Source organism: Antechinus flavipes, chromosome 5 (genome assembly GCF_016432865.1).
Source record: "Antechinus flavipes isolate AdamAnt ecotype Samford, QLD, Australia chromosome 5, AdamAnt_v2, whole genome shotgun sequence".
Taxonomy (NCBI): Eukaryota; Metazoa; Chordata; class Mammalia; order Dasyuromorphia; family Dasyuridae; genus Antechinus; species Antechinus flavipes.
Window position 1 is genome coordinate 61,164,207 of NC_067402.1, and position 26,391 is coordinate 61,190,597.

General features: G+C 33.9%; 1 protein-coding gene across 1 annotated transcript in view; it reads right to left on the reverse strand.

Moving 5' to 3' along the window:
• Positions 1 to 26,391, reverse strand: part of PRTFDC1 (phosphoribosyl transferase domain containing 1) — a 94,797-nt gene that overhangs the window by 10,805 nt on the left and 57,601 nt on the right. The window contains exon 4 of the mRNA XM_052001337.1: positions 10,255 to 10,320. Within this exon, the coding sequence (XP_051857297.1) occupies positions 10,255 to 10,320 (66 nt within the window). The remainder of the gene's footprint in view (positions 1 to 10,254; positions 10,321 to 26,391) is intronic.

Consider the following 26,391-nt stretch of genomic DNA (forward strand, 5'->3'; position numbering starts at 1 on the left):
AGCATTCAGTTTCAATTGTTTTAGTGTTTCCTTTTTCATTGTTGTAATTATATGATACACACATACATATTATATATATATATAAATTTATATTCATATTCACATATATACATACACATACATATACACTGTACACCAAGTCACAATACAGTACTGTTTTAATATCTTCATAAATATAAATAACATAAACATGCAAAAATCATTTGAAAATTTGATAATTTAGATTTTTAAATTCTTGTCCTATGAATTTGGAATAACAAATGAAAATTTTAAACTCAGTGTTTCAATTTGAAGATGGCAAACATGGAAGAAAAAAGTCAATTACATTCTCTGGGTAGTTGAACTCAAGTCCACAATGTCAGTAAGAAGAAAATTTGCCTCCCATTACAAGAAGAATTTCTCCAGAAATTCAATTAATAATTGGATTTTAAAAATTAAGAAAATGGTTCAATTCATAACAAGGCTAGATCTACAAGATGCCAAGCTAGTGAAGAGACTGTGGCTAAAATTGGGAAGACATTTGAACAGAATCCCCTCAAAATTAAGATACTCTGGGGTTGACTGACTTTTCAGAACATTCCAAAAACCATTGTGCTTAGAATTCTGAATCTCCAAAAGTATATTTACAAAGTTACAATTGTTCAGATACAACAAAGAGCCTTACTTTGCAAAATTAGACTTCTGTCTGCTGATGTAAAAAATGGAAAATTCCAATAATGTTCTTGACAAGTTGCCTGATGAAGCAACTTTCCACTTAAGGGGCAAAGTTAACTTTTGAGATTGGCACATGAGGGCCAGATGAAAGCCTTAGTAGCTCTGGCAACGTGAGATTCTCCAAAAGTGAATATTTGGTGAGCCATTAGGAAATCTTACATTATTGATGATTTATTTTTAAAAGAATATATAGTCAATGGCGAATCTCATTCATCAATACTTGAATTTTTTTTTTCATTCTCAAATAGTAGAAATTAAGTTAACATCACTAAATAACATTATTTTTCAACAAGATGGAGTACTCTTTTATTATGAATAGTCTATGACATTTTCTCAGAGCAGCAGATCAGTAAAGGTCTTGGACTCCTTGGTTACCTGTTCTATCTCCATCAAACTTTTTCTTGTGAGGTCATATTAAAATGGTTATATATGTATGAAAACATTCTTTAAATGACCTTAAGGTTGGAATTACAAATGGAATCCAAAATCATGGAGCAGCAGCTAATAAAAGTTTTCACAAATTTTGCAAAACAAAACAAAACAAAACAAAACATCTAGCAATGTATAGCACAAAGTTATGGTTATGTTGAATTTTAATAAAATATCAATATTTTAAAAATTAAAATGACAATTTTTTTGTTAATTTGTGGCATTTATATTTCTGAAATTAAAGTTCAAGCTGCACTAAGATTTTTGAAACACTCCCACATTGTTTTCTTTGTCTTATTTAAATTTGTATTAGTTAACATGTGTTTTCCCAAAGTTCTATATATAAATCATACTTATTATTGCTTATAGGATGGTAATTTTCTATTGCTTTTATGTATTATAAGTTGTTTAGTCATTTCCCAATCAGTAGGTACTAGGATGGTTGGACAAGTTCCCTGCTTTACCATGTGCATTAATGTGTCTATCTTTCCACAATCTCTCCAACATTGACTACTTTCATCTTTTATCATCTTTGCCAATTTACTGATCTTGATTACAGATTCAGAGTATTCTTTCATATGGTATGAGTTTTCAATTCTTCTCTTGAGAAAACTTTTTGTTTTTGTTTTCATATCTTTTGATCACTTGGGAATGATTTTTGGTCTTGTCTATTTCTGTTAAGTGCCTATATATTTTCCATTCTTTATGAGTTTCCAAAGATCACGGACCAACAACAGATGCTCTCATGCTGAATTCATTTGGAGAATAAAAGATTATTGAGATTTTGTTATTTAGAAAAATAACTAAGATAAATCTATGTAAGTAATAGAGATCGTGCCTTTGGTTTTTTCAGAAATTCAGATATAAAAATCCCCAAATTTCAAGAGATACTGAGATTGAAGAGAATTCAATTTAGTATCTTTGATTCAGCATCTTGGAGAAGAAAGTCATACAGATATGTAGAGGCCAGATTTAATTGGGAAATTATGGGTAATTAGGATATAACTGATTATCTTTGCTGGTAGTGGGGAAAAGTGAAAAAGGTATTATCTTTTTATTTCCTCCAAGTCTTTAATTTCTTAGTTGTTACTCCATGTTACGTATGTTCATTGCCCTCAAATTAAAATGGAATTATAATATACCATGGCAGTTAACTGCCAGGATCTAACTGGTGGTTAGATCCTTCTAACCTTCCTAGCCCCGTCTTTTCCAATTTTCTGATTAAATCAAAAGGAAAGCCATCTATGAATGAAATGGCAAGAGCACTGGATCAGAAACCAGAACAAGTAGGTTCTTGTTTTGGATCTACTTCTCAGTTAGCATGTAAATTTGGACAAGAGACTTAACCTTTCTGAGTCTCATCTACAAAATGGGGACAGTAACACTTACTCTATCTGTCCCACATAGTTGTGAAAATCAGATGACAAAATACATGTAAATTGTTAAATGCTATATAAATGGAAGCTATTATTAGTTTTCATATACCAAGGGGCTTCACAGTGAGATGAAGTCATAATTTAGCAAGTGATGTATCTTCATTTTTATTCCTTTCCTCCAGTAAATAATGTTAGTTATTCCCTTCATATATTTTGCTTGTCCTTAACATTTTTCCCCTCCTCAGGCTTAACTACAATCTATTTTCAGTTATTTTTTGAAGTTCATTTCCAAGACTCCTAATTGTTTTCATTTTTGAGTGGACTACCTTTTGAAATTCTGTTCAAAACCTACTGTACCTTCTCCCACACTCCCAACCTGATAATATTATGCTTACTGTATCTCAGATGTTTGCCAGTAACTGAATCATCTCATCACACCTAGCTCATTTCCTCACAGAAAACCTAGTAAAATTGCCAGCCCACTGGCTGTAGGCAAAATTTTCTGGGGAACCAAAAATATTCTCTCTGAATTTTTTCTTTTCTTGCTATTTCAGGATCCAGACTCAAACTTTTTACTACAAAGTAAGTCTACGTAGATCACAATTGTTTCTTAAAAATAGATTATTCAAAAATGTTTGAAGATTTTGAAGAATTTCTTACATTTGATTTTCTTAATTTAATTACTACTGCTGTATCTCACTCAGCTGGTGTAAAACTGTTTACAATGAGGCTGTCCAGGAGAAAAAAAAAACACACTTTTTTTTGTGGGGATGCAGAAGGCAATTGAGATTAAGTGACTTGCCCAGAGTCACATGGCTAATAAGTGTCTGAGACCAAATTTGAACTCAGGTCCTCCTTTCCACTCTACAGCATCACCTAGTTGCCTCTGCTCTCTCTTAAATCCTTTATAACCTTCCCCAAACTCAAATATACTTCCCTAATTTCTCTGTCTGTTTCTCTGTCTTTCTTTTCCTCTCCCTCTTTCTCTCTCTTTGTCTCTCACTCTCTCTCCCTTTTTCTCTCTCTCTGTCTCTTTTGTTGTTCAGAGTTAAGTGACTTGTTCAGAGTCACATAGACAGTAAATGAATAAGACTGGACACAAACACTTTTAAAGTTTAATCTGCAATATTAACATTTTATCCATCACTTTGTAAAGTGTAGACAATCAATAAAACAATAAATCAAGCCCTGGTTTGAAGAATTTGCCCATTTCTCAAGCTGTAAATGCTCACACTGAAAGTTTAACAACCAGATTTCCAGAGTGGGTTTGAACTTGTTCCAGCATACTCCTGTCTATAACAACCCATTTTAGATATGGTGAGAAAACTCTGGTAGCTATTTGTCGCACACAAACAGAAAGAGCAATTACCATTGGTCAAATTGCTTATAAATACGAAAGATAACTTTAAATATATATGGCATATTATCATATATATTATGTAATATATCTATTTATATATAAAAATTATGGGAAAATGCAGATTCCTATTATATTTCTGATAAGACTCAGAGTTGTAAGAATTATATCAATGAACATTTATTAAGTATCTATTATGTACTAGGCAATGTGCTAAGTGCTGGGGATAGAAAGAGAGACAAAAGACAGCCCTGGTTCTTGAAGAGCTGAGGTCTCTGAGTGTTTGTGGGGTGTTCCTATTATTGGGCAAGTTCTCAACCTAGTCAGGGAAACAATGAGAAGGAATGATTGAAATAGTTACTAACACTAGGGCCAAAAAAAAATTTGGCAGATTCAGAAGCTTCATTCTGGCACTGGATTATAAACTTGCTTGAATTAATTTAAAAAAAAAAAAAAAAACCTAAACCCAAACCTGACATTTTGCCCTATGCTTTCAGGCAGCCAGATCTGTGCATTGCTTTCATGCATTGAATTTTATCCTTGATTTTCAGAGGTTTTTTTTTTTTTTCTCCCTTAAACATGAACATGATTTTTTTGCTTTAATGGATGCACTGGTTTTGCAATGTGCTGGAATTAAACTCACCCCTAAAAACATACAAATGATTCTCAGGAGCTCATCGTGCAGACAGTGTGAACACATAAAGAAAAATGTTTTTACCATGGTGAGCTAAAGAAGCCATTTATCAGGATCATTAAAGACTCCATTTCTTCAACAACACTGACCTATTTAGACCCATGACTCAGACAGACTTCCACGTGAGCATCTTTTCCATACTGTAAGAAAAAAAGCCTTGTATTCTACAGGGCTTTCTTCTTCCTAGATATTTACCCACTTTATTAGAAGCCTCATAAACGGGGTATATTAGTGCCTTCATATATAGTAAGTGTAAGATTTATAATCATAGCATTTCAGAGTTGGGAGGGATCCCAAGGGTCCATGGCCTGGAAAAGACTTGTTTTGTCTACCTAAAAAAGGAAGATTCTCTTCTATTTAAATTTCCCACATTTTAAAATAAATTTTTGAATTTCAGGTTTCAGGAAACTTGAAGTAATTCCCTTCATTTTCTGGGAGGTGGGGGAGGGGAAGAAGCCTTTTCCTATTCTTGGCTGATTCTCACCATTGGTTCTTTTAGCCACTTACAGGGCCTCACATAGGCTAATCTATTCTTATTTGTAAAGTTGCCTTTTCCATCCTATGAACCTAAGTTAGCCCACATGGTTTAAGCCACCATGAGCCTGAGCAAGATATTTCCATGCTACCTCCATCATGGGTCTCTTATCAGATGGTATCCTTATTCCACAGGATGGAAAAGAAGATTCTAGTGAGCTATTTTCTTGGGCATTTTTTATCCCAATCAAAAAAAAAATATTGGATTATCTTCTGTGTAGTTTCCCCCAAAACCATTTGTTTTTCCTTTGAAGCTTTCAATATCACTTTCTCCATCATTTTTATGTATTATTATAATAGCCTATGTTGCATTTAGGAAATTGTAAAATTCCTTCAATGATCTCAATACCTATCTTTTTTTAACGACAACATTTTCTTGGTGATTCCTATGAATCATGGAACAACCTCATAAAAACCAAAACTGCAGGTCACTTAAAGGGTATCAGAGGGACTGATAATGGTTGTATAAATTGGGATTATTACTAAAGTTGACTTGTACATGTGAAGTTGATGCAAAAAACAGCATTAAGGAAATGAATCTTTGGAAAAGGAATGAAGTTAAAATTTAGTTGGTTCATTCAATCAATGTTTATCAAGAGCTTTCTATGTGCTAGGTACTGTGCTATGAACAAAAAATAAAAGAGGCAAAAAACAGTCCCTGCCCTCAAGTAGCTTACAATCTAATGGGTGATACAACAGGCAACAAATATATACAAAGTAAGTTATACACAGGATAAATAGAAAATAATTAAGGGAGCTAGATGGTGCAGTGGATAGAGCACCAGCCCTGAAGTCAGGAGGACCTCAGTTCAAATCTGACCTCAGCCACTTAACTCCTCCTAGCTGTGTGACCCTGTGCAAGTCACTTAATCCTAACTGCCTCAGCAAAATAATAATAATAATAACAACAATAATAATAAGCAGTGGAATTGGGGTTGGGAAAGGCTTCCTACAGAAGGAGAGATTTTAGTTGGTACTTAAAGGAAGCCAGGGTGGTCAGCAGTTGTCTAGGGGGGAGCCTGTTTCTGACATAAGGGGACAACTAAAAAGAAGGCCTGGAAATGAGAGAAGCCATGTAAGGCTGGAGCTCTGTAAGTCACCCCCAAGCTGGTGAACACTGACATCTAGATCACCATGTCTCTATGACTTTGTCCCTCATGTCTAACTCGCCTTTCTAGTCTTGACCATGGAGTCCTAAGTTTCACCTGAAATCCTGCCTCCTAAAAGATGCCTTTTCCACTTTCTCTTAATACCTTTCCTCTGAAATTCTTCCCATTTACCCAGTGTGTATCTTGCTTGTATATAGTTTTTGAATATTGCCTCCTCTGTTATAATTCAAGCTCCCCGAGGGTAGGGGCAAGATTTTTTAGGTTTGGGGTTTTTGTTTTTGATTTTCTTTGTGTCTTCAATGTTCCTGGAGATGTTTGGAACATAGTAAATAATTAACAAATGCTTGTTGACTCGATTTGAGTCCGTACTCTGGGACTGAGGGTGATTGATTGTATAACTGGTATAACACATGCTCTTGTTGCATATCATGTGTCTAATCAATAATCTGATTTGACCTATTAGTGGTGGGATGATCTCTACATTGGTTTATCTTTGATTTAGGGGGGTGCTGGGTAGACAGATGTATCCGTGCTTTTAAGCTGTAGTATAAACATTTCCTCTCTTGTCCTTTTCAATACAATTCTAGACTGGTCTAGATATGTCAATAACTGGGGCATGTGCCAATATGTGCCAACGGCCTAGGCAGCCGTGACTGTAACAGAGGCAGTGACAGAGGATAAGTGATGGGATCAGAAGGTTCTAGTTAGCTTAAAATGACATTAACAGTGATGAGGTCCTCTGTACTCTTTAAAAAAGGATTTGTTTTGTTTTGATGAGGAAAACTAATTTGGGAAAATGTACATCCTCCTAGTAGAAATGAGAATAAAATAATAGCTTTATGGGATCATGAGATTTTAAATCTGGAAAAGGGTTTTGGGGTCATTCATTCCAATCCTCTTATTTTTCAGGTGAGAATAATGAAACCTTGGGAGGGAAAGTGATTTGACCATTAAGGTATTCAGATCAATTCAATAAGTATTTTCTTTATTGTTTAGTTTATGCAAAGTATTGTGCGAGGGATCCAAGGACAAATGAAATAGTCCCTGACCTTGATGAACCTATATAGTTTATTGGGATATATAACATCTACAAATATAAATATAATAAACGAACTGGCATTTATATACCACTTTAAAGTTTGTAAAGAGTATTATGCATTTTATCTCATATCTGAATTCTCACCACAACTTTGGAAGATATTTTTATTGAGGAAACTGAGGCTGAAAGAGGTTAGTTAAGGACTTGCCCAGGATCACACAGATATTTTTTAACCCAATAATGAGTCAGCTGGATGGCACAGTGAATAGAATGTTAGAAGGCCTGAGTTCAGACTCAGACACTTCCTGATGTATGATCCTGTACATGTCATCTAACCTCCCTTTGCCTCAGGTTTCTCACCTCTAAAATGGGGATAATAATGGCATCTACCAGTACTGCATGGTTGTTGTGAGGATAAAATGAGATTTTGTAAAGTATTTTGCAAACTTTAAATCACTATATAAATGTTAACTATTATTAATATTGTATCAGTCCATTATAAAAATTCAATTTTATTTTATTTTCAGGTTCACATTCTCTTGTTCACATCTTTCATCACTCACTTGGTAGAAGGTGAGAAAAACAAAATCTGTTACAAACATGTATAGCAAGCAAAACAAATCCCCTCAATGGCCAAGTCAAAACAAAAAACCTCACTATACTATGACAAATTAATTCAGGCTATTCACTAGAAGGTCAGTTACTGAAGCCAAAGTTTAAGTAATTTGGTCACATAATGAGAGGATGGGACCCTTTAGAAAAGACCCTGAAATTGGGAAAGATTGAAAGCAAAAGCAAAAGGAGAGGGTAGAGGATGAAATGGAGAGTCTCATGGAATCATGAGCTTATACAGACTTCAGGAGGTGAAAGATAGAAGGGTCTGGTGGGCATGGAGTCATGAAGAATTGGATGTGACTGAATGATTGAACAATAACAGCTATTGAAAAAGCTCAATGATGTTCCATCATCTGTAAAATAAAGGTGGTTGACTGCACGATCTTTCAGGTTCTTTTCTGATTTAAAACCTATGAAAGTAGGAATGTTATCTAGTAATCAAATTATACTAATGATGAAATTGTTTCATTTTTGATCCCCATTTCCTAGTGTGCTGACCACACATGGTGGAAGCTTAATAAATGTTTGTCGATTGATTGACAGATTAATGCAATTTCTAATTGAGACTAATTTATGACAAGGAAATAATTTGGGCATTTGGTCTTCATTCAATTTTTGTATCCTCGATCTAGCGATGGGAGGGACTTTGACGATGCTCTTTTCCAAGGCACTCATTGTTCAGCTAAGGAAAATGAGGCACAATACAAGTGATTTGCTCAAGGTCATTGAGCTAGGAATTAACTTGACCTTGAACTTATGTTCTCTGACTCCAAATTCTTTACTCTGTCTCACATACTATGCTGCTTAGTTCATTCATTTGGGAGACGAAGGAAGAAATTCTAAGCTGTTTTCAATCAAAACCCTTGATGCTTTGTTGCTACTCTAATATTATTATGCATTTTCAAAATATTAAATGTGGCTGCTACTTCTTTCCTCCACTGGTTATATAACGAGAAAAACCACAAAAAATGGAAGATTAAGCCTTGGCTATTAGTCTGATCCATTTTGCTTAGAAAGCTGAAGTTGTTCAAGGATAATGACTACAAGGTATAAGTCAGCCCAGTTTAAAACAAACAAAGACTACATTGCTTCCATTCACAGCAAGCTAGCATTATGGGTCACATTCCTCAGAGACCATCTGCTTTATGGAACAATTCTTCCTTCCTGTTTGTATATTTGTGCTGGAAGCAAAACAGGCTTTTCACTTATTGCTAAGCATAAGAAACCAAAGCTACCAGGTTTGAGACTCCATCTCCAGACTCAGGGTGGTTCTCCCATGATCTCATGGTTGGCATACCACCCCACCTCATACACATCTGTTTTGTTTTCTGGATTTCTTAAGGGAAGAAGAGAAAGAGAAGAAGTTGGATGATATTCCCCTCACTCAGCTGACAAGGCAGAGAGCTGGGAACTTTTCTTATATCATCTTAACCCTATGTAGAATTGAATTTTTTGTATTAAGAATAAATGTATTATTAAAGCCTTCAAATGCTTTTCTTTCCATGTAAGTGAAACACTGAGCAGTTAAGTGGAGCAGTGGATGGAGCTCTGGGCTTGGAATAAGGAAGATTCATCTTCCCGAGGCTAAATCTGGCTTCACACATTTACTAGCTGTAAGTCACTTAACCTTGTTTGCCTCAATTTCCTCCTCTGTAAAATGAGCTGGTGAAGGAAATGGCAACTACTCCATTCTCTCTGCCAAGAAAACTCCAAATGAGGTCATGACTGAAATGATTTAACAGCAATAACAATTTGAAATATGCCTATGGTAAGGTGCGGGCGCATAGATAGTAGATGAGAATAAAGGGAAATGTCTCCCTTTCCTTTGCTCAGCTAGGGATGTGACTTGAGTACTACTATCAAAGTAAGAGGACCTAGTTTCAAATCCTTGTTCTGTAACAGTATGATCTCGGGCAGGTCTTATACTTCTCTCAGTTACATCATCTGTCAATTAGAAGGATTGAAATAAAAGATCTTAAAAGTCCCTAAAGCTGTAAATCTATAATCCTACAAACAAAAATAATTCCTTTTGACAAACTATTTGAATAAAGAGAGGAAAAAAATCTTAGAAAGTCAAAGGTCTGCATCTTATCCTTGAAGTATTCTATAATAAATGCATTATAAAAGTGATACCCTTGCAAACATTCTTATCTCCTTTTATAATTTTTTTTTAAAACTGGGAAAAGAGTGTGAAATTTAGCTCAATAAACATTTGTGTCCAGCCTGAACATTCTGAGCTCATACTGGCCTGATCAGCCATGCTGGATACACTGTAACTCGACTCTAACATAGTGATTTCATTTTGGTCCTCTTAAAGAACAAAGGACAGCAACCAATTAACTTTTCTATAACACCAGTATTCAGAGAGATAAGTTAAATGGACATACCTTGCCAGATAGTTTAGAAAGATCATCCCCTCCGCTTATCTGCATATCACCCATGGATTGGTCATTCTTTAAAAAAAAGAAAAAAAATAAAGAAATATTTAAATGAACAAGAAACACTATTTTGGGGGGTTGTCAGTGGAGTAGGAAGAATTGATTCTCCATAGGTCTAAAGAGGTAGAAATCTTCACTTTCCATCAGTTGACTTGGCTCCATGAACATCAGACCACCTCAAGGAAAAGCTCATCCCCTGAAATCTCATTACCATCTAGATTGACTCAGTTTTTGACACTTAAGATCTTCTGGTTCTTTCAGTTCCCTCTGATTGAAAGGCAGGAGGGAAAATTAATAAACTCCTCTTAAAACTTTCCTTTATAGAGGACTTGGAACTTTCCAGGTAATGTCATTTTCTACCAGTGCCTTTACTCAGTTTCTTTTCCAAGAACATTATTGTGCTCCTGACCAGGTCCCCTTTGATGACCCTCTCTTTTCATCTTTCTTTTGTGTATTATCTTTCTCCATTAGATGGTAAGCTCCTTGAGGATAGGAGCTGTCTTTTTCTTAGTTGTATCTCTAATGCTTAGCACAGTGCCTGGAACATAGCAGACTTTTAATTAATGTTTATTGAATTGAAATTTTAGAGAGATAGGACATGTCTTCCTTTTGATGCAATGAATTTGGCAACTATTTTAAAGAACAAAGATTTTTTATTTGGAATCTTCAAGATCTCTACGGTTCCAGGGATGTATTTTGGGGTGTCTGAATTTTTTTTAAAAATTGATAAATATATTTCAATATAAGTGGTTTCCTTTGTAATTCTATGTATTTCATTTTATACATTTAAAAACATGATTTTGAGAAAGGGTCTATAAACTTCACTAGACTGCTAAAGAGGTTCATCTCACAATACAGATTAAGAACTTGTGAAAGGAGGTAGCATGTAGGTGTAGGGAAGGTGAGAACAGGAACAGACATACACTAAGTTTGGAGAGAAAAGGCTGTGAGGGTATCCCAAGTCTACTTTGGAGCCCTCAAGAATTGAGTTTTTTTTCCTCAATAGAATTTTATTTTTCCAAATACATGTAAAGATAGTTTTAAAAATTCCTTTTTTATAAGACTTTGTGTTCCAAGTTTTTCTCAAGACAGCAAGCAATCTGATACAGGTTAAATATGTGCAGATCTTTAAAACATATATCCATATTTATTATGTTGTACAAGAAAAATCAGACCAAAAGGAAAAAACCATAAGAAAGAAAAAGTAAACAAACAAAAAAGGTAAAAATATGTTTTGATTCACATTTAGTCTCCATAGTTTCCTCTCTGGAGGCAGATGGCATTTTCTATCCCAAGTCTACTGGAATTGCCAAGAAACATTTGTTAAGCAATTATTATATACCAGGCACTGTGTTAAGTTCTGGGAATACAAAATAAAGGTAAACATATTTGCTCTCAGAGACATTCCATTCTTTTTGCAGGAGATAACATGTAAATAAGCAGGTATATGCTAAATACATAGGATAAAGGAAGATAACTTCAGAAGGAGAAATTCACTTGAAGGATAAATGGAAGAATTGGAGTTCAACTCTGTTTTCATACAAGTACTAGTTGTGTGATCCTGGGTTAAGTCACTTAACCCCTATTTGCCTCAGTCCCTCATCTATAAAATGGGGACACATTTTAAACAGAAATGGCAAATCACTCCAGTATCCTTGCAAAAAAAAAAAATCCCTATGAAAGTAACAACAGAACTCACCTGAAAACTTGTTATTGTATGCTCTAATCAGTGATAAAAGTTGGGGTTTGAGCTAGGGTTGATAGTTCAGAGGAAAGATCCCTAGATTTGCAATCATATGCCCTGAAATATCAGTTTTTTCTGATAACTGCCTTGTGTGACCTTGGACAAATCACCTAACTTGTATGGGCCCACTTCATCTTTAAAATGAACTAGATTGAACTGTTTGAACTAAAATAATTCTAAGGTCATTCAAAGTCTATGTCTATGCTCTAGATGGGAGGAGAAACACAATGAAAGAGTTTTAGGGAAGAGAAAATATAGGCATTAAAAACCAAAGTAAGTTATATAGATTTAGTGAAATGTTCAAAGCAGTCACAAAATTTAGTCATATGTCCAAAGGCATCCTTGGAAGACAGTTTGGAAATCACTGATCTAGACAGGTAATATCTCTCGATCCTGAACAAAACTCACACAAATCATACAGTAATGAGACACTAGGAGTAGCCATTTTTCACATATTGGACTGTATACTCAGATAAAAATTTCAAAAAAATAGAACCATAAACAAAGAAAATATGTAAATATTCTGTCCCTTTAAAGATCTAGCAAAGCAAAAGGAAACAAACAAAAACAGCACTCTCTAAATCATAACTTGCTTCCAAAATGACAGCGATTTGCATCAAATCCAAACACACAAGCAGCTTCTCAAGCTCTCTGTCTCTAAAGACAAATTAATTTGCTGTTTTACCTCACACAATTCTAGACTGTTCTCAGAGTAATTTTTTTACCATGTTTATACTGTCAAATATTTTTTAAAAGGGGAGCTAATCACTTTATTATGTTAATGGACAAACTAATCAACTCCTAACCAAAATGGTACCAGCTAATTGAGCTCATCCCTCTTCTCCCTTTATCTTTAGCCTTTGCTAATATTCTCTACTGTTTCTAATTCAGAAATCAATGTATGTAGAACATTGTGATTGGAGGGTTCCTACTAATTCAGATGTCTCTTGGATATATATATATATATATATATATATATATATATATATATATATATGTATATGTATTTTTTTTTTTTTGCCAAAGCTAGAGTATGTTGATTTAGCTTTTCTGATTTTTTCAGGAGACAGAAGAAAAATGTAGAATGAAAAAGAACTAATTGCCAAATAGAAATTATTAGAAATTAGGAGCAAATGAACATATTAACTTAGAATTTTTAATAGATAAAAGGGGTGGGGAAGGGAACTTCAGACAAAGTCTGACGACATTATTAAGGGGAGTTGATTTTTTAAAAAAAAAAATGCAAATACACAGTGGATAGAGCACTGATCCTAGAGTCAGGAGGACCTGAATTTAAAACTAGCTTCAGATACTGGATACTTTCTTGGTGTGTATCCCTAAGTAAGTCACTTAACCCCAGTTGCGCTCCCCCCCCACCCCTCCCTCCCTGCCCCATTCAAATAAGAGACATATAGGCTCCCATACTCAGCTATTGGGAAAACCATAAGGAAAGTCACCTCACGCAGATAGGAGAATCCCAGGGGAAAAAGTTTTGACAACCCAGTCACAAACGATTGTAATGTGGAAGGAAAAAGATAAATATTTTAAGGAGATGTAAAATGACAGCCCCAGGAGCAACCTGATATGCTTAGATTTCAAAAGGACAGGTAAAGGAATAGAATTGTGGACAATTAAATGAACATTATTATTATTTTTTTTTTAGAGTAGTATAGTCCTTAAGAGTTGGGAAGGGTAACATCTAATATGCTAAGAAAACCCCAAGGACCTTAAAGAGCAATATGATTTAGGACAAAAAAGGGAGGAAAAAGAAAGAGATAGAATTGCTATTTGGGGGGCCTGTAAGGTAATAATGGATGACAGAGAAAACACAATGATTTAATGCTTATTTTTCTTCTGTTTCCATCACCAAGGAGATTGATCTTTAGACTCAGGGGGATTAACCAAAAATGACTAAGAGGGAACTCTATCACAGTATAAATAAGGTGAAATGGCTAAGGAATGTCTCAGTTAATTCAAGTCAACGCGCCTAGAAGAATTTCATCCCAGGGAACTAAAAGAACTTGTGGAAGCCATTGCTGGATCGCCATCAATAATGTGAGAAATTCAAGAGACTGCAAGTGCCACCGAACTAGAAATGTGGGAGCAATGTCCGGAGTTTCAAAAGAGAAAAAGGTAGATTGTCTAACTCTAGACTTATGAATTTTACTTTAATTCATGGGGGGAAAAATAACTGGATCTGTTCTTAAAAGAGTGACTTTAAAATATTTAAGGAAGAGAAGAATAATAGCTACTGACAAGAATCACAGGCATTTTATGAGCTTAATTCATGAATAATTCACACTCAGACAAAGTAGAGGTAAAAACAAATAAAGACTTTAAGAAAAAATCCAAGAAGAAATATGAAATTAAAATCAAATACTAATAGGGAGACACGACGAGAAAACAGAGTTCAAAGTTCGCTGTGGAACCTTTGTATAAGCTCTTCCTAGTTTAATAGGGAGCCTCATTGCTGTCCAGGTGAACAATTATGCTTGGGCTGGTCCCAAACATCTATGCTGCTTGTAACATTATGTCCCAGACTCAGAAGAATGAGGCAGGCAATCTATATCATACCTAACTGAACATAGGAATTCACTAGACTTGGAATCAAGAAGGCCTGAATTCAAATCCTGCCTAAAATATTTATGAACTGTAAGACTCTGGGTAAATCCCTTAACTTCTCACTTACAATTTTCTCATTTATAAAATGAGTGTAATAATGTTATTGTGAGGGACACATGAAATAGGAACACACACACATACACATACATTTTAATACTATATATATATGTATATATATATATTCCCACATGTCTTGGTGCATATTTTTATGTACATATATATGTTTTTGTATACTTATATACAAATACATATGTAGGCAGCAGAGCAAATAGAGCGTCAGGTCTAGAGCCAGGAGGATTCATCTTTCTGAGTTCAAATCTAAATGACTCACTAGATATATGACTATGGGCAAGTCACTTCACCCTGTTTTCCTCAGTTTTCTTATCTGTAAAATGAGCTGGAGAAGGAAATGACAATCTGCCAAGAAAATTCCAAGTGAGATCACAAAAAGCTGGACACAACTAAAAATGCCTAAAAGAAATTCAATAAAGGTCCAAAAGAGCAGATAATGGAACTAAACTCCTGCCTCATGACACAAAAGCATACAGGTACAAAATATTATGTACATCGTCAGATTTAGTTACTTTATCCCTACATCAGCTGTTTTTGTTTAATTGTTTTTCTTTATCCCACATCAAGAGTGCCACAGTGTTGATTTTAATGTAAAGAAAAAAGGCATCAATAAAGCATATTTTTTAAAAGTATAAATTAATCTCATTTTTATAAAAGTTTAAGGGATAAACTAAACTAATGGATAAGGGAAATGTTTTAGATATGGTATAATTAGGAAGTTATTTGAACAAGTTTCTTCCCATATCCTTTAAGGACTGAAAAATGGGATAACCAGGTAATAATTAAAACTGGAAGACTAATCAGACTTAAGAGATAAATAGGTAATGACCTAGAGGGAGGTCTGTAATAGAATATCACAGAACTTTTTCCTAGCCTCTGTACAATTCAACTTTTTTTTTTTTTTTGCTGAGGCAACTGGGGTTAACTGACTTGCCCAGGGTCACATAGCTAGAAGGTGTCTGAGACCAGATTTGAACTCAGATTCTCTGATTTCAGGGTTGGTGCTCTATCTGCTGCACTACTTAGCTGCCCCACAATCAATTTTTTAACAGTCAATTGAATAAAGACAAGATAGCCTACTTAGCAGATTTTCAATGTCATAAAATTGGGAGGTAAAGATAATTCTTTAAATGACATAAACAGAATTCACAAAGATCTAGCCTTCCTGGAATAATGCGTCAAATCTATTACTATAATACCGAATTAAGGATAATGGCTTACATTTTAGTTTGAAAAGCTGGATAAATACAGTTAGAATGACTCTAGTTGATGGAAAAAAGGTATTTGTTTATGGATGTAGGGAGAAATTTAAAAACCAATGGATTTTTAGTTCAATAAGAGGCAAGTGTTATGTGATTACCCAAAAAGATAATGCCAGAATATGGTATATTATTAAAACACTAGTACCATGAATGGGTAAAATGAATATCCTCTCTTCCCCCCAACCTCTCATTCTACTTCTTGGTCGCAGAAAACACTAAGTATTGTGTTTAGCAAGTTGAAATGTGTTGGAGGTTTTTTTTTTAAAAAAATCAGAATAGTGAAGGATACCATACTATTCTATTTGAAGATCAGATAAAGAAAATGAGAATTTTTAGCTGAGGAAGAGTTTCCTTTCCTTCCTTAGGGAAATAGGGATTGATCAATGTCGTTAATTTCAAGAATTTGCATTTGGAAGAAGGATCAGCCTGGTTTTATAACCAGATATCAAGGGCAGAAGTAGGATCAATGAGCAGAAATTAAATGACATTATATTACTGTTCAACATGGGTTAAAACTGCACTAAAACTTTTATTTTATATAAGGAAAACTTCCTAAATAGTTAAGACTGAAATAAATGAAATAAACTACTTTGGAAAATGCTGAATTATTTATCATTGAAGATTTTCAGATAGGAAGGTGCTTGATGATCCAATGTGAAGTGGGGTATAGAAATAATTTACTTCCTTAGGTAGTGGGTCAATGGTATCAAATGGTGGATCAAATGGTATCAGAGTTCTTACTAAGGTTTTATGGTTCTATCATACTTACAAGCTCTGAAATATCCCAATTTCAGCAAAGATCTAAAAGAAAAACATTCTTAAGTATAATTAAATGTCCTGTCACTTCAGTGTTTTAATCTCTATTTTTAAAAAAATGTAATAGCCTGCATGTTTTTCTTTGACCTCAAGCCATTTTTAAGGCTTCTTATAAATCTGTTCTAGCTTGTATTCAGCTGCTATTAGAATATAATGTATTGATTCCTGTTTAATAGTTCCATTTACTTTAAGTACTGAGTATCCCCCAAGTTATTCTTATTTTCTTGGACTCTAAATCATCTCTTCTGTAGCCTGTAATTTTCAAGGAACTGACATTGTGATAGAGAAACTCAGGACAAAGAGATCACAAAAATAAACATAAATGATAAAGGGAGATACAGACAAGACTAATTGAACTCACGTAGAGACAGAGGTGGAATCACTGGACAGATGGGAAGGATGAATTCATTACAGCTAAATAAACTTTTATAAATTACCTCCCGGACACTGTCTATGTGACCCTGAGCAAGTCACTTAAACCTGTTTGCCACTGTATCCTCATGTATAAAATTAGCTAGAGAAATAAATGGCAAAAATGCTCCAATATCTTCACCAAGAAAGCCCCAAATGAGGTCATGAAGAGCCAGACAAAACTGAACAACAAATACATACAAGGTACTGTGCTTGGGAGGTAGACAGCAGATTTAGATAAGAAAAGGTATCTGACTTTATGGAGTTTGTAGCAGAGTAGGACAACATGATAGATATATAAAAGATTCGAATATATGATAAATACACAAGGTCTAAAGTGAAGAAAGGAAAATTGACTAAGGAATCAGGGAAGACAATGGAGGAGTTGGTATTGAATACAATTTTGAAGGACAGGTAGGATTTTAGTAGTCAGTCGGTAAATATTTATTAAGGATCTACTACATGTCAAACACTGTGTGCTAAGAGCTGGGGATACAAATAAAGGCAAAAAGACAGCTCTTACTCAACAGATAGAAAATGTAAGGAAGAGGACCATTATAGGTACAAAAATTTCATGAGAAAAGAAGGCATGTAGTTCACTTTGACTGGAGTATAGATTACATGAGTGAGAGCAGAAGAGCTAAAACTAGATAGTTAGAATGTTTCCAGATTATAACTGATCTTGAATACCTTTTTCAGGAGTTTGAAAATTAAGGACAAAACAGTGATACAACTGAGCTGATGAATAATAGAGGATCTTCTTTCTGTACAATTAAGGAATCTCCACTAATTTGGTTAGCATAGCATCGTAGATCACAGAATTTAAGACTCAAAAGGGTTCTTAGAAGTCTTCTGTATAGTCAAACCATACTCAAAGATCTCCTTTATAAAAACCAGATAATTGGCAATGCAGGAGATGTTGGGGGAAGGAGGGAGAGAGAACCCACTATCTCTCGAATCAGCTCATTTTACTTTTGAATAAATAGTTCTTATTATTATTATGTTTTCTCTTGCTTCGAGCAAAATGGGGTGAATAAGACACAATTTTTGGAGTCAGGAAGATCTAAATCCAAATTCTATCTGGGATAGGCATGTCACCCCAGGCAAGAAATTCAGCCTCTCTCAGATTCAATGTCCTTGATCTGTGAAGTGGGAATAATATCACTTATATCCAGGGTTGTTTGGAGGATCAGAGATAACGTATGTAAAGTGCTTTACAAACCTTAAAGTGTTATAAAAATGCTAGCTAGTATATTGGATAAGGGTCCTGTCTTGGACTCAGAGCAGATTTCAAATCCTGACTGTGATACATATTTAGCAGATCTCTTAACCACAGCGTCCCAGATAATTCTGAATTACGGATGAGTTGCTGATCAGCATCAACAAAGGAAGTCTCTATTTAGGGAGTTCCCTACCCAGATGAAATCACATAGACAAAAAGAAACAGATGCAAATAGTTATAATTTATAATAATACATGTGCACATACACACAGATATATGTGTGTACATAGCACATTGCCACACATATATGAAATTTTGCTTTGTACTTCTGTGATGTATATAGTACTTATATTCTGTACTTCTGTAATGTATGTGTACATGTTTTTATACATATATACATATAAACACACACATATATATGTAATAGTGTGTATATATATTTATACACATATACACACAGACACATATATATGTGCACACATTGAATTTATACACATTACAAAGATACAAAGCCCATTTTCCTATGAAGTCCAAAGGGAAAGGTTATTTATCATAGTTTTTTATGCTTTTTTATTAAAGCTTTTTATTTTTCAAAACATATGCATGGATAATTCTTTGATATTAACCCTCCCAAAACCTTGTGTTTCAATTTTTCCCCCTCATCCTCTACCCTCTCCTCTAGATGGCAAGTAGTCCAGGGTATGTTAAACATGGTAGAAATATATATCATAGTTTTTTAATTTAAAATTTCTTTAAATTAAAAAAGGAACCACTCTCTCTTAATCTTTAAAATTTACATGCAAAAATACATGTTTGCTACCTACAATTTAAATTTAAAAATACAAAAACAAATGTCAAGGTCAAGACTTTCACAGATTTAATACAATAGGTTTACTATAGTTACAGAAAAGAAAGATAAAATTTTATAGACAAACTAATATTTTAACTGGAAAATAAATGTTAATATAGTATATAGGAAGTGTGAGTTTGTTTGTAGGTCACATACAGCAGGTATTTCCTGCCTTTGCTATATATTTGGCTGTTTAACTTTTGACACAACTTTCTCTAAGACAGAATGGCTTCTTAATGACAGTGATGTATTAAGCTATTGTGAGCAGGGCACTCTCTATCCCCCCTCCAATACCTCCTAGGCCCTGGGTGACTAACAGTAATCTCTACTCTCTTATCCTCATGAGAAATTCAGGAGAATAAGGTCAGGCAAAGGGAGCAGCGATGCCAGGGGGCTGGTACAGCTGTAGGTCAATAGCAAAAAATGAAGGGGCACGGAAAAATGAAAAGATACATCAGGCTGCACACATGGTCTGTTGGTGCAACTATAGGTGCAATGAAAAAAAGGAAACCCAGCTGAAAAACAAATAAAGAGACTCTGCTTTTTACTTGAACTTTATTTGGAATCTTGTAGCAGGATATCCTTCTGTTCAGACATTGGGATGAGATTGTTATTTTGGTTTAGGTTGTGTTTGAAAAGTGCAAACAAATTGGATTCTTTCAGTATATATGTGTGATTGACCTGAAAAGGTTCCAGTAAAACAGTCTGCTGCATCTTAGTGTGAATGACGTCCCAAATGATTTCCTGGAACATTTTTTCCCTCAATTAAAAAAAATAATAATTGTTTTATTTTAACAATGATTTAAAAAAATTTGAATTCCAAGTTGCTCCCTTCCACTAATCCTTCCCCCACCCATTAAGAAGGCAAACAAATATGATATCAATTATAAATGTGAAATCATGCAAAACATATTTCCACATTAGCCATGGTGTTAAAAAAAAATGAGAAAAATAAAGTGAAAAAAGTGTGCATAAATTTGTACTCAGAGTTCTTCAGTTCTCTCTTTGGGTTTAGGGAATATTTTTTCTTTGTGAGTCCTTTCAAATTGTCTTGGATCATTATGTTGATTAGCTAAGTCTTTCATAGTTGATTATCACCATAATACTGCTGTTACTATGTATATGGTCTCTTTGTTCTGCTTCATTTTGAATCAGTTCATAGAAGTCTTCCCAGGTTTTTCTGAAACCATTCCCTTCATCATTTCTTATAGCATTAATCATATGCCACAACTTGTTCAACTATTCCCCAATGGCTGGGCACTCCATCCATTTCTGATTCTTTGTCACTACAAGAAGAGCTGCCGTAAATAGTTTTCTACATATAAATCCTTTCCCTTTTCATTGATCTTTTTTTAGATATAGACCTAGTAGTGGTATTACTAAGTCAAGGAGTATGCACAGTTTTATAACCTTTCAGGCACAGTTCCATATTGTGTTCCAGAATGGTTGAATCAGTTCACAATTCTACCAACTGGACATTAATGTCCCTATTTTATCGAAAATTCCTCCAAAATTTTATCTATCATATTAGATAATCTAATAGGATGAGGTGGTACCTCAGAATTGTTATGATTTGCATTTCTCTAATCAGCAGTGATTTAAAACACTTTTTCACATGACTATAGATGGCTTTGATTTCTTTTTCTGAAAATTGCCTATTCATATACTTTGACTATGTATCATTTGGGGAATGACTCTAATTTTTATAAATTTTTAATGAGTTCCCTGAATATTTGAGAAATGAGGCCTTTATCAAAGAAATTCAATCCTCCACTTTCTACTTTCCTTTTAGTTTTGGTTCCATTAGTTTAATTTATGCAAAACCTTTTTAGTGTCATATAGTCAAATTATCCATTTTACTTTCTGTGATCCTCTATATCTCACTGGTAACTTAAAAAAAGTTAAAATATATTTCTTCTTCCAATGAAGGTGTATAACTGTAATTAAGATTAGCACCATGCTACAGTGGGGAAAGCATTGAAATTGCAATTATAAGAGTCTGAATATGAATATTTACTGCTAAAGTGATTTTTGGACAATCACTCAAGCCCTCTTAGCTCCAGCTGCAATTGAGATTAAAATGAGGGCATTGGACTAGATGATCTTTTGGAGGGTATTTCTGGCTCTAGAGTTCGAAGTATATGAAAATGCTCAGATAGTCAACTTTTCATTTTCTATAGTTATGGGAGGAAAGCAATAAAGTATTGAGAGCTAGCTACAAGATAATGGGAAGAATTCTGATTTAGAAGATACCTAGGGTCATATTCTAGATCTGGTGGTCCTATCAGTTGTGTGTAAATTAACTGAGACAAAATATATCAAATTTATTGACATACAATAAACTTAACTGTTAAAAAATCCCTTTTCATATGTAACATGTCCCTTAGCTACATTCACTTGTTTTCATGGTTTGAAACTGAATTCACAAAATTAATACATTTTCTCTCATTTTTCATGAAACTACTCATCACATTCTCTATTAAGCTTTTGATAAAGTCTACTTTTCCAAATCTAACCTTAATTATAGTCCTTAAGTTTTCAATAAGGTTTAAATCATGTGAGGCTACTCATAAATATATTTATCCTTATTCCTTGAATGTATTTCTTATCTATCAGGATTTTGTGGTAAAAATATAAGGTTATATTATAATATTCCACCTTCATTTGGGAATTTTTCCAATTCTGGAGCAATTCTGTTTCTCAGTATATCAATATATTTACCAGATGTCATCATTTCCTTAATACATTTATCAATGTTATAATTTTCCCCAATATGGGCAAGACTCCCAGGCCCATTTGAAGTAAAAAAAAAAAGTACAAAAAGCAAAACTCCCCAAAACTCCAACTTTTTTGGAGTAGTTGTTTTATAGACAAGTGAAGACTCTCAGATCTTATAGATTAATCTGGACTACTAATGATAACAGTTTTGGTACTTGAATGAGAAAATAAGGTTCATCAGTAAAAAATATCCCTACCACTACCCTCAGTTTTTAGTACTTGTTTTTTTTTATTGTCTTGCCTGTGACAATAATATTTTTTTCTTCATAACCATGGTTTCTTCCTCCCTCCCCTCCCTTTCTTTCTTTCTTCCTTCCTTCCTCCCTCTTTTCCTCTCTCCCTCCCTTCCTCTCTGTTTTCCTCCTTCCCTCCTTCCCTCCCTCCCTTCCTTCCAAATTCATAATGCCTGTTTCACTCTGTAGAGGAGTCAATAGTAACTCCTCTAGTTTCCAGATTTCTCTGAGAATCTTTGTTGGTTTCCTGATAATTAATTGGCTTTTCACAGTAATAGTTTTTCAGTTTTGAATTTTCATCCATATTTTCTTTTGATTTGGGGGTTATTGTTTTATTGTGGGCTTGAATATCGTTTAAATGTATGAATTCCCCATACCAATACCTTCTATGATAGCTCTAACAATAGTCTCTCTAAAAGTCCCAATTTTTACACATTTTCTTAAACTAATAGCTATTCTTTGGGAGGAAAAAAGTAATGAAAAATGTGTTTGTAACATAAAATCAAACACTCAACTGATAGAGAAGTACTTAATAGTGTTGAAACCACCTCAATCTGGTTTTATCTGGCCACAATCAATCAGGCAGTCAACAAATACTTATTCTGAGTTAGCCTAATGTCAGTAAAAGCATAAATTCATGAACAATGCTGTTGCAATATGAAACATATCAATAGTTTAATTCAAAAACAACTTTTTTCATGACCTTGGTGAAGCTGCTAAATGAATTCCTTTGAGCCTCATTTTGTGGACTGTAAAATGGAGGAAAAAATACATATACTATTTAGCTCAAAGGATCATTGTGTGGCAGGTATTTTATAAATTTTTGAGAACTACAAAAATGAAGACTATTAATCTAGGATCATTTCACTTTGTCTTATAAACATGTCTTTGCACTTATAGTTGCTTGGTATTCTGGAAATTTATAAAAATTTAAAATATACTAATAAAACCATTACAAATCTGGCTAAGAAGAAACTGGAAAACTTTTCCAGCTTCCTGTTTGCCCAGAATGCTTGCTTGTTTCCTATTCTGTGTGGAGAGCATCACCTCTCACCTCAATGCAAAATACTGCTCTAATTTTTCTGAGATGTGGGGTAAGGAGAAGGGTAGAAATAATTAAATGTTTTAAATTTAAGAGACTTCCTCTTGGGTAATTTGGAGTAAAAATAAAAGATAATGAACTGTGTCAATGTATGACTTCAGGTCTTTCTTTAATTAGTTATGTAATAAGAATTTAAAGTAAGACTTCCATGAATAATCAAAAACTAATATAAGATATAAGGCACTTATCTACAAGTACAATAGTAGTATCGACACAGTGGGGCATAGTGGAAAAACTGGGGTGGGGCCCAGTTTTAAAACTGAGCTTTGTGGAATGCCAATAGCTGTGGGACTTTGAGCAACATTTAGACTCATTGAGACTCAGTTTCCTCAGCTGAAAAATATTTGGAAATATATTATTTAACTCACAGTGTTGTGAGAAAAGTGCCTTGTAAATCTGAAGATGATATTGATAAGGGAATTCTTATTATTTTAAAAAGTGATTAAGATTTGCCAAGACCCTATGAAATAGATGAGGTCTGTACCTTAGCTTATTTTTGCCAAATATATTGTCACTGGAATAAAATCCACAATTTTTCTTTACTTAATTGAACTACAATGAATCAATGAGACATTCTGGTGATTCTTGCTTTTCTGTAGAGCTATATGACTTTGGTCAAATCACATCCTTTCTGGGCCTCGTCATTTCCCATTTGTGTGAGTCTGAATGGGCTTTTTCATCTTTCAGGGTTTCAGTTTCCTCATTTGAAATATGAAGGAATTGGTGCAGAGGACTGCTGAATCCCAACTAATGCAAGCATTCTTTGAATTGAATCTGTTGCAACAACCCACCTTTTTATTACACTAAAAAGCATCACAACATAGCACTCTGAGAAGCTTGAATTCTAGAGCTGGAAGAGCAGCCCAGAAAGATGAGTTAATTCATATAGGATCAAATAGGTAGCAAGTGACAAAAGCAGGCTTTGAATCTAGGTTCTCTGGTTCAGGGCTTCTTAAACTATAGGTTGAGACTCCATTTTTGGATAATTTTTTCATGGACTCCAAAGAAATAAATGACAAAAACATGAGTATCATATACTCAAATTTATTAATTACTGCACTTTTTTGTAGTGGCAAAGAATTCTTAACAAAGTAACTATTAATCAACTGTATCAGTAGTTTCAAACTCAAATAGAAATTGGGCACTAAGCTATACATACAGATTCCCTATATAATGTATATTGACTTAGAAAACCACAAATCATCATCATGTATTTTTTTTTTGCATTTTTATTTATTTTATTAAATATTTCAGTTACATTTTAAATTTGGTTGGGCGGTACTAAGGGGTGTTGAGTAGTCCTGCAGTTCCCACCTACATTTGCCATCTCTGAGCTATAAATTATATACATGTACCCATATAACATACATGCATATGTGAGTATGTGTATGTATACACATATATGTATCAGCATATATATACTTATATATATGTGTGTATATGTGTATATATCTGATAAATGGATACAGTGAATATTGAGTTATCAAAAATGATAAACATAAAGACTTCAGAAAAGCATGAGAAAAACTATATAAACTGATATAGTAAGCAGAACCAGGAAAACAATATAAATACAGTACAAATAGTAAGAACAAAAACATAAAATTGAATATTGTATAATTATAATGAATATTCTTGGTCCAAAAGATAAAAAGAACCTCTTTTCTTTGCAGAGGTGAGAAACTATAAATATGGAACATTGTACCTATCCAATTTCATGAAGGTGTTGTTTAATTTTGCTTGCCCGCTTCCTACCTCCACCCTCCTTTTTTATTATTTTTTCCTAAAGGATGGTACACTGGTAGGGAAGGGGAAAGATATATTTGGAAAAAAGATAATATAAGGATAAAATATACAACATAATTAAAAATAATAGTAAAAAGAGAAGTGATGAATTAGTGACAGGAGCAACAAAAAATAAACAAGTAAAATAACTTTGCCTCAGTTTCCTTATCTGTAAAATGGGGTATGGAAAGGATAGACAATATTATATCTGAGGTCTCTTCTAGATCTAATTCAATGATCCTAATTCTTGGCATTATTAATCAGATTCTTAGTTATAACACAGAGCTGAATAGAAAAGGAGCCATTCATGTGAAAAACCAGGAAAAAGAAAGGAAAAAAATATGCAGAAGTAAAAATTTTCTACAAAACATTTCATTTGCTATATTGAATTTTAGATTTATATTTTTATCTAAAGGCCCTCAATAAATTATTGATTAATATTCAAAGAGGTTAAAAATTAGAATGATTCTAAAGTCACCTTTATTTATCTTTTTTAAACTTTATTATTTATTTTAAATATTCTTTTCTTTTAAAATTTTAAGTTTCAAATTCTCTGTCTTCCTCCCACCCTCTGAGATGTCAAACAAACAATTTCAGTTATAGATATGAAATCATACAAAACATATTACTATATTAGCTATGATCTTCTGGTTCTGCTTGTGTCACTTTGCATCAGCTCATTTAGGTCTTGCCATGTTTATCTAAAAATCATTCTTTTATCATTTTTGATAGCACAATAGTACTCCATTACAATCCTATGCCATTATTTGTTCAGTCTTTCCCAAAAGATGAACATACCCTCAATTTCCAATCCGTTGTCACCAAAACAGCTGCTCTAAATATTTTTAAACATGTAGATCCTTTTACTTTATCTCTTTGGGGTACAGACCTAGTACTGGGTATTGCTAGATCAAAAGGTTTGAACAGTTTACAGCCCTTTGGACATAATTCCAAATAGATTTTCAGAATGTTTGGTCCAATAAACTCTACCAGCAATTTATTAGTTTTTCTCTCATCCCTTTTATCATTTGCCATTTTAGATGGGTATGAGATGGTATCTTACAGTTGTTCTTAATTTGTCTCTCCTTAATTGATAGTGATATAGAGCACTTTTTCATATGCTCTCCTAGTCTGCTCTCTGTTCTTTACTCAGGAAGAGCTCCTTCTCCCATGCAGCCACACAGACTAG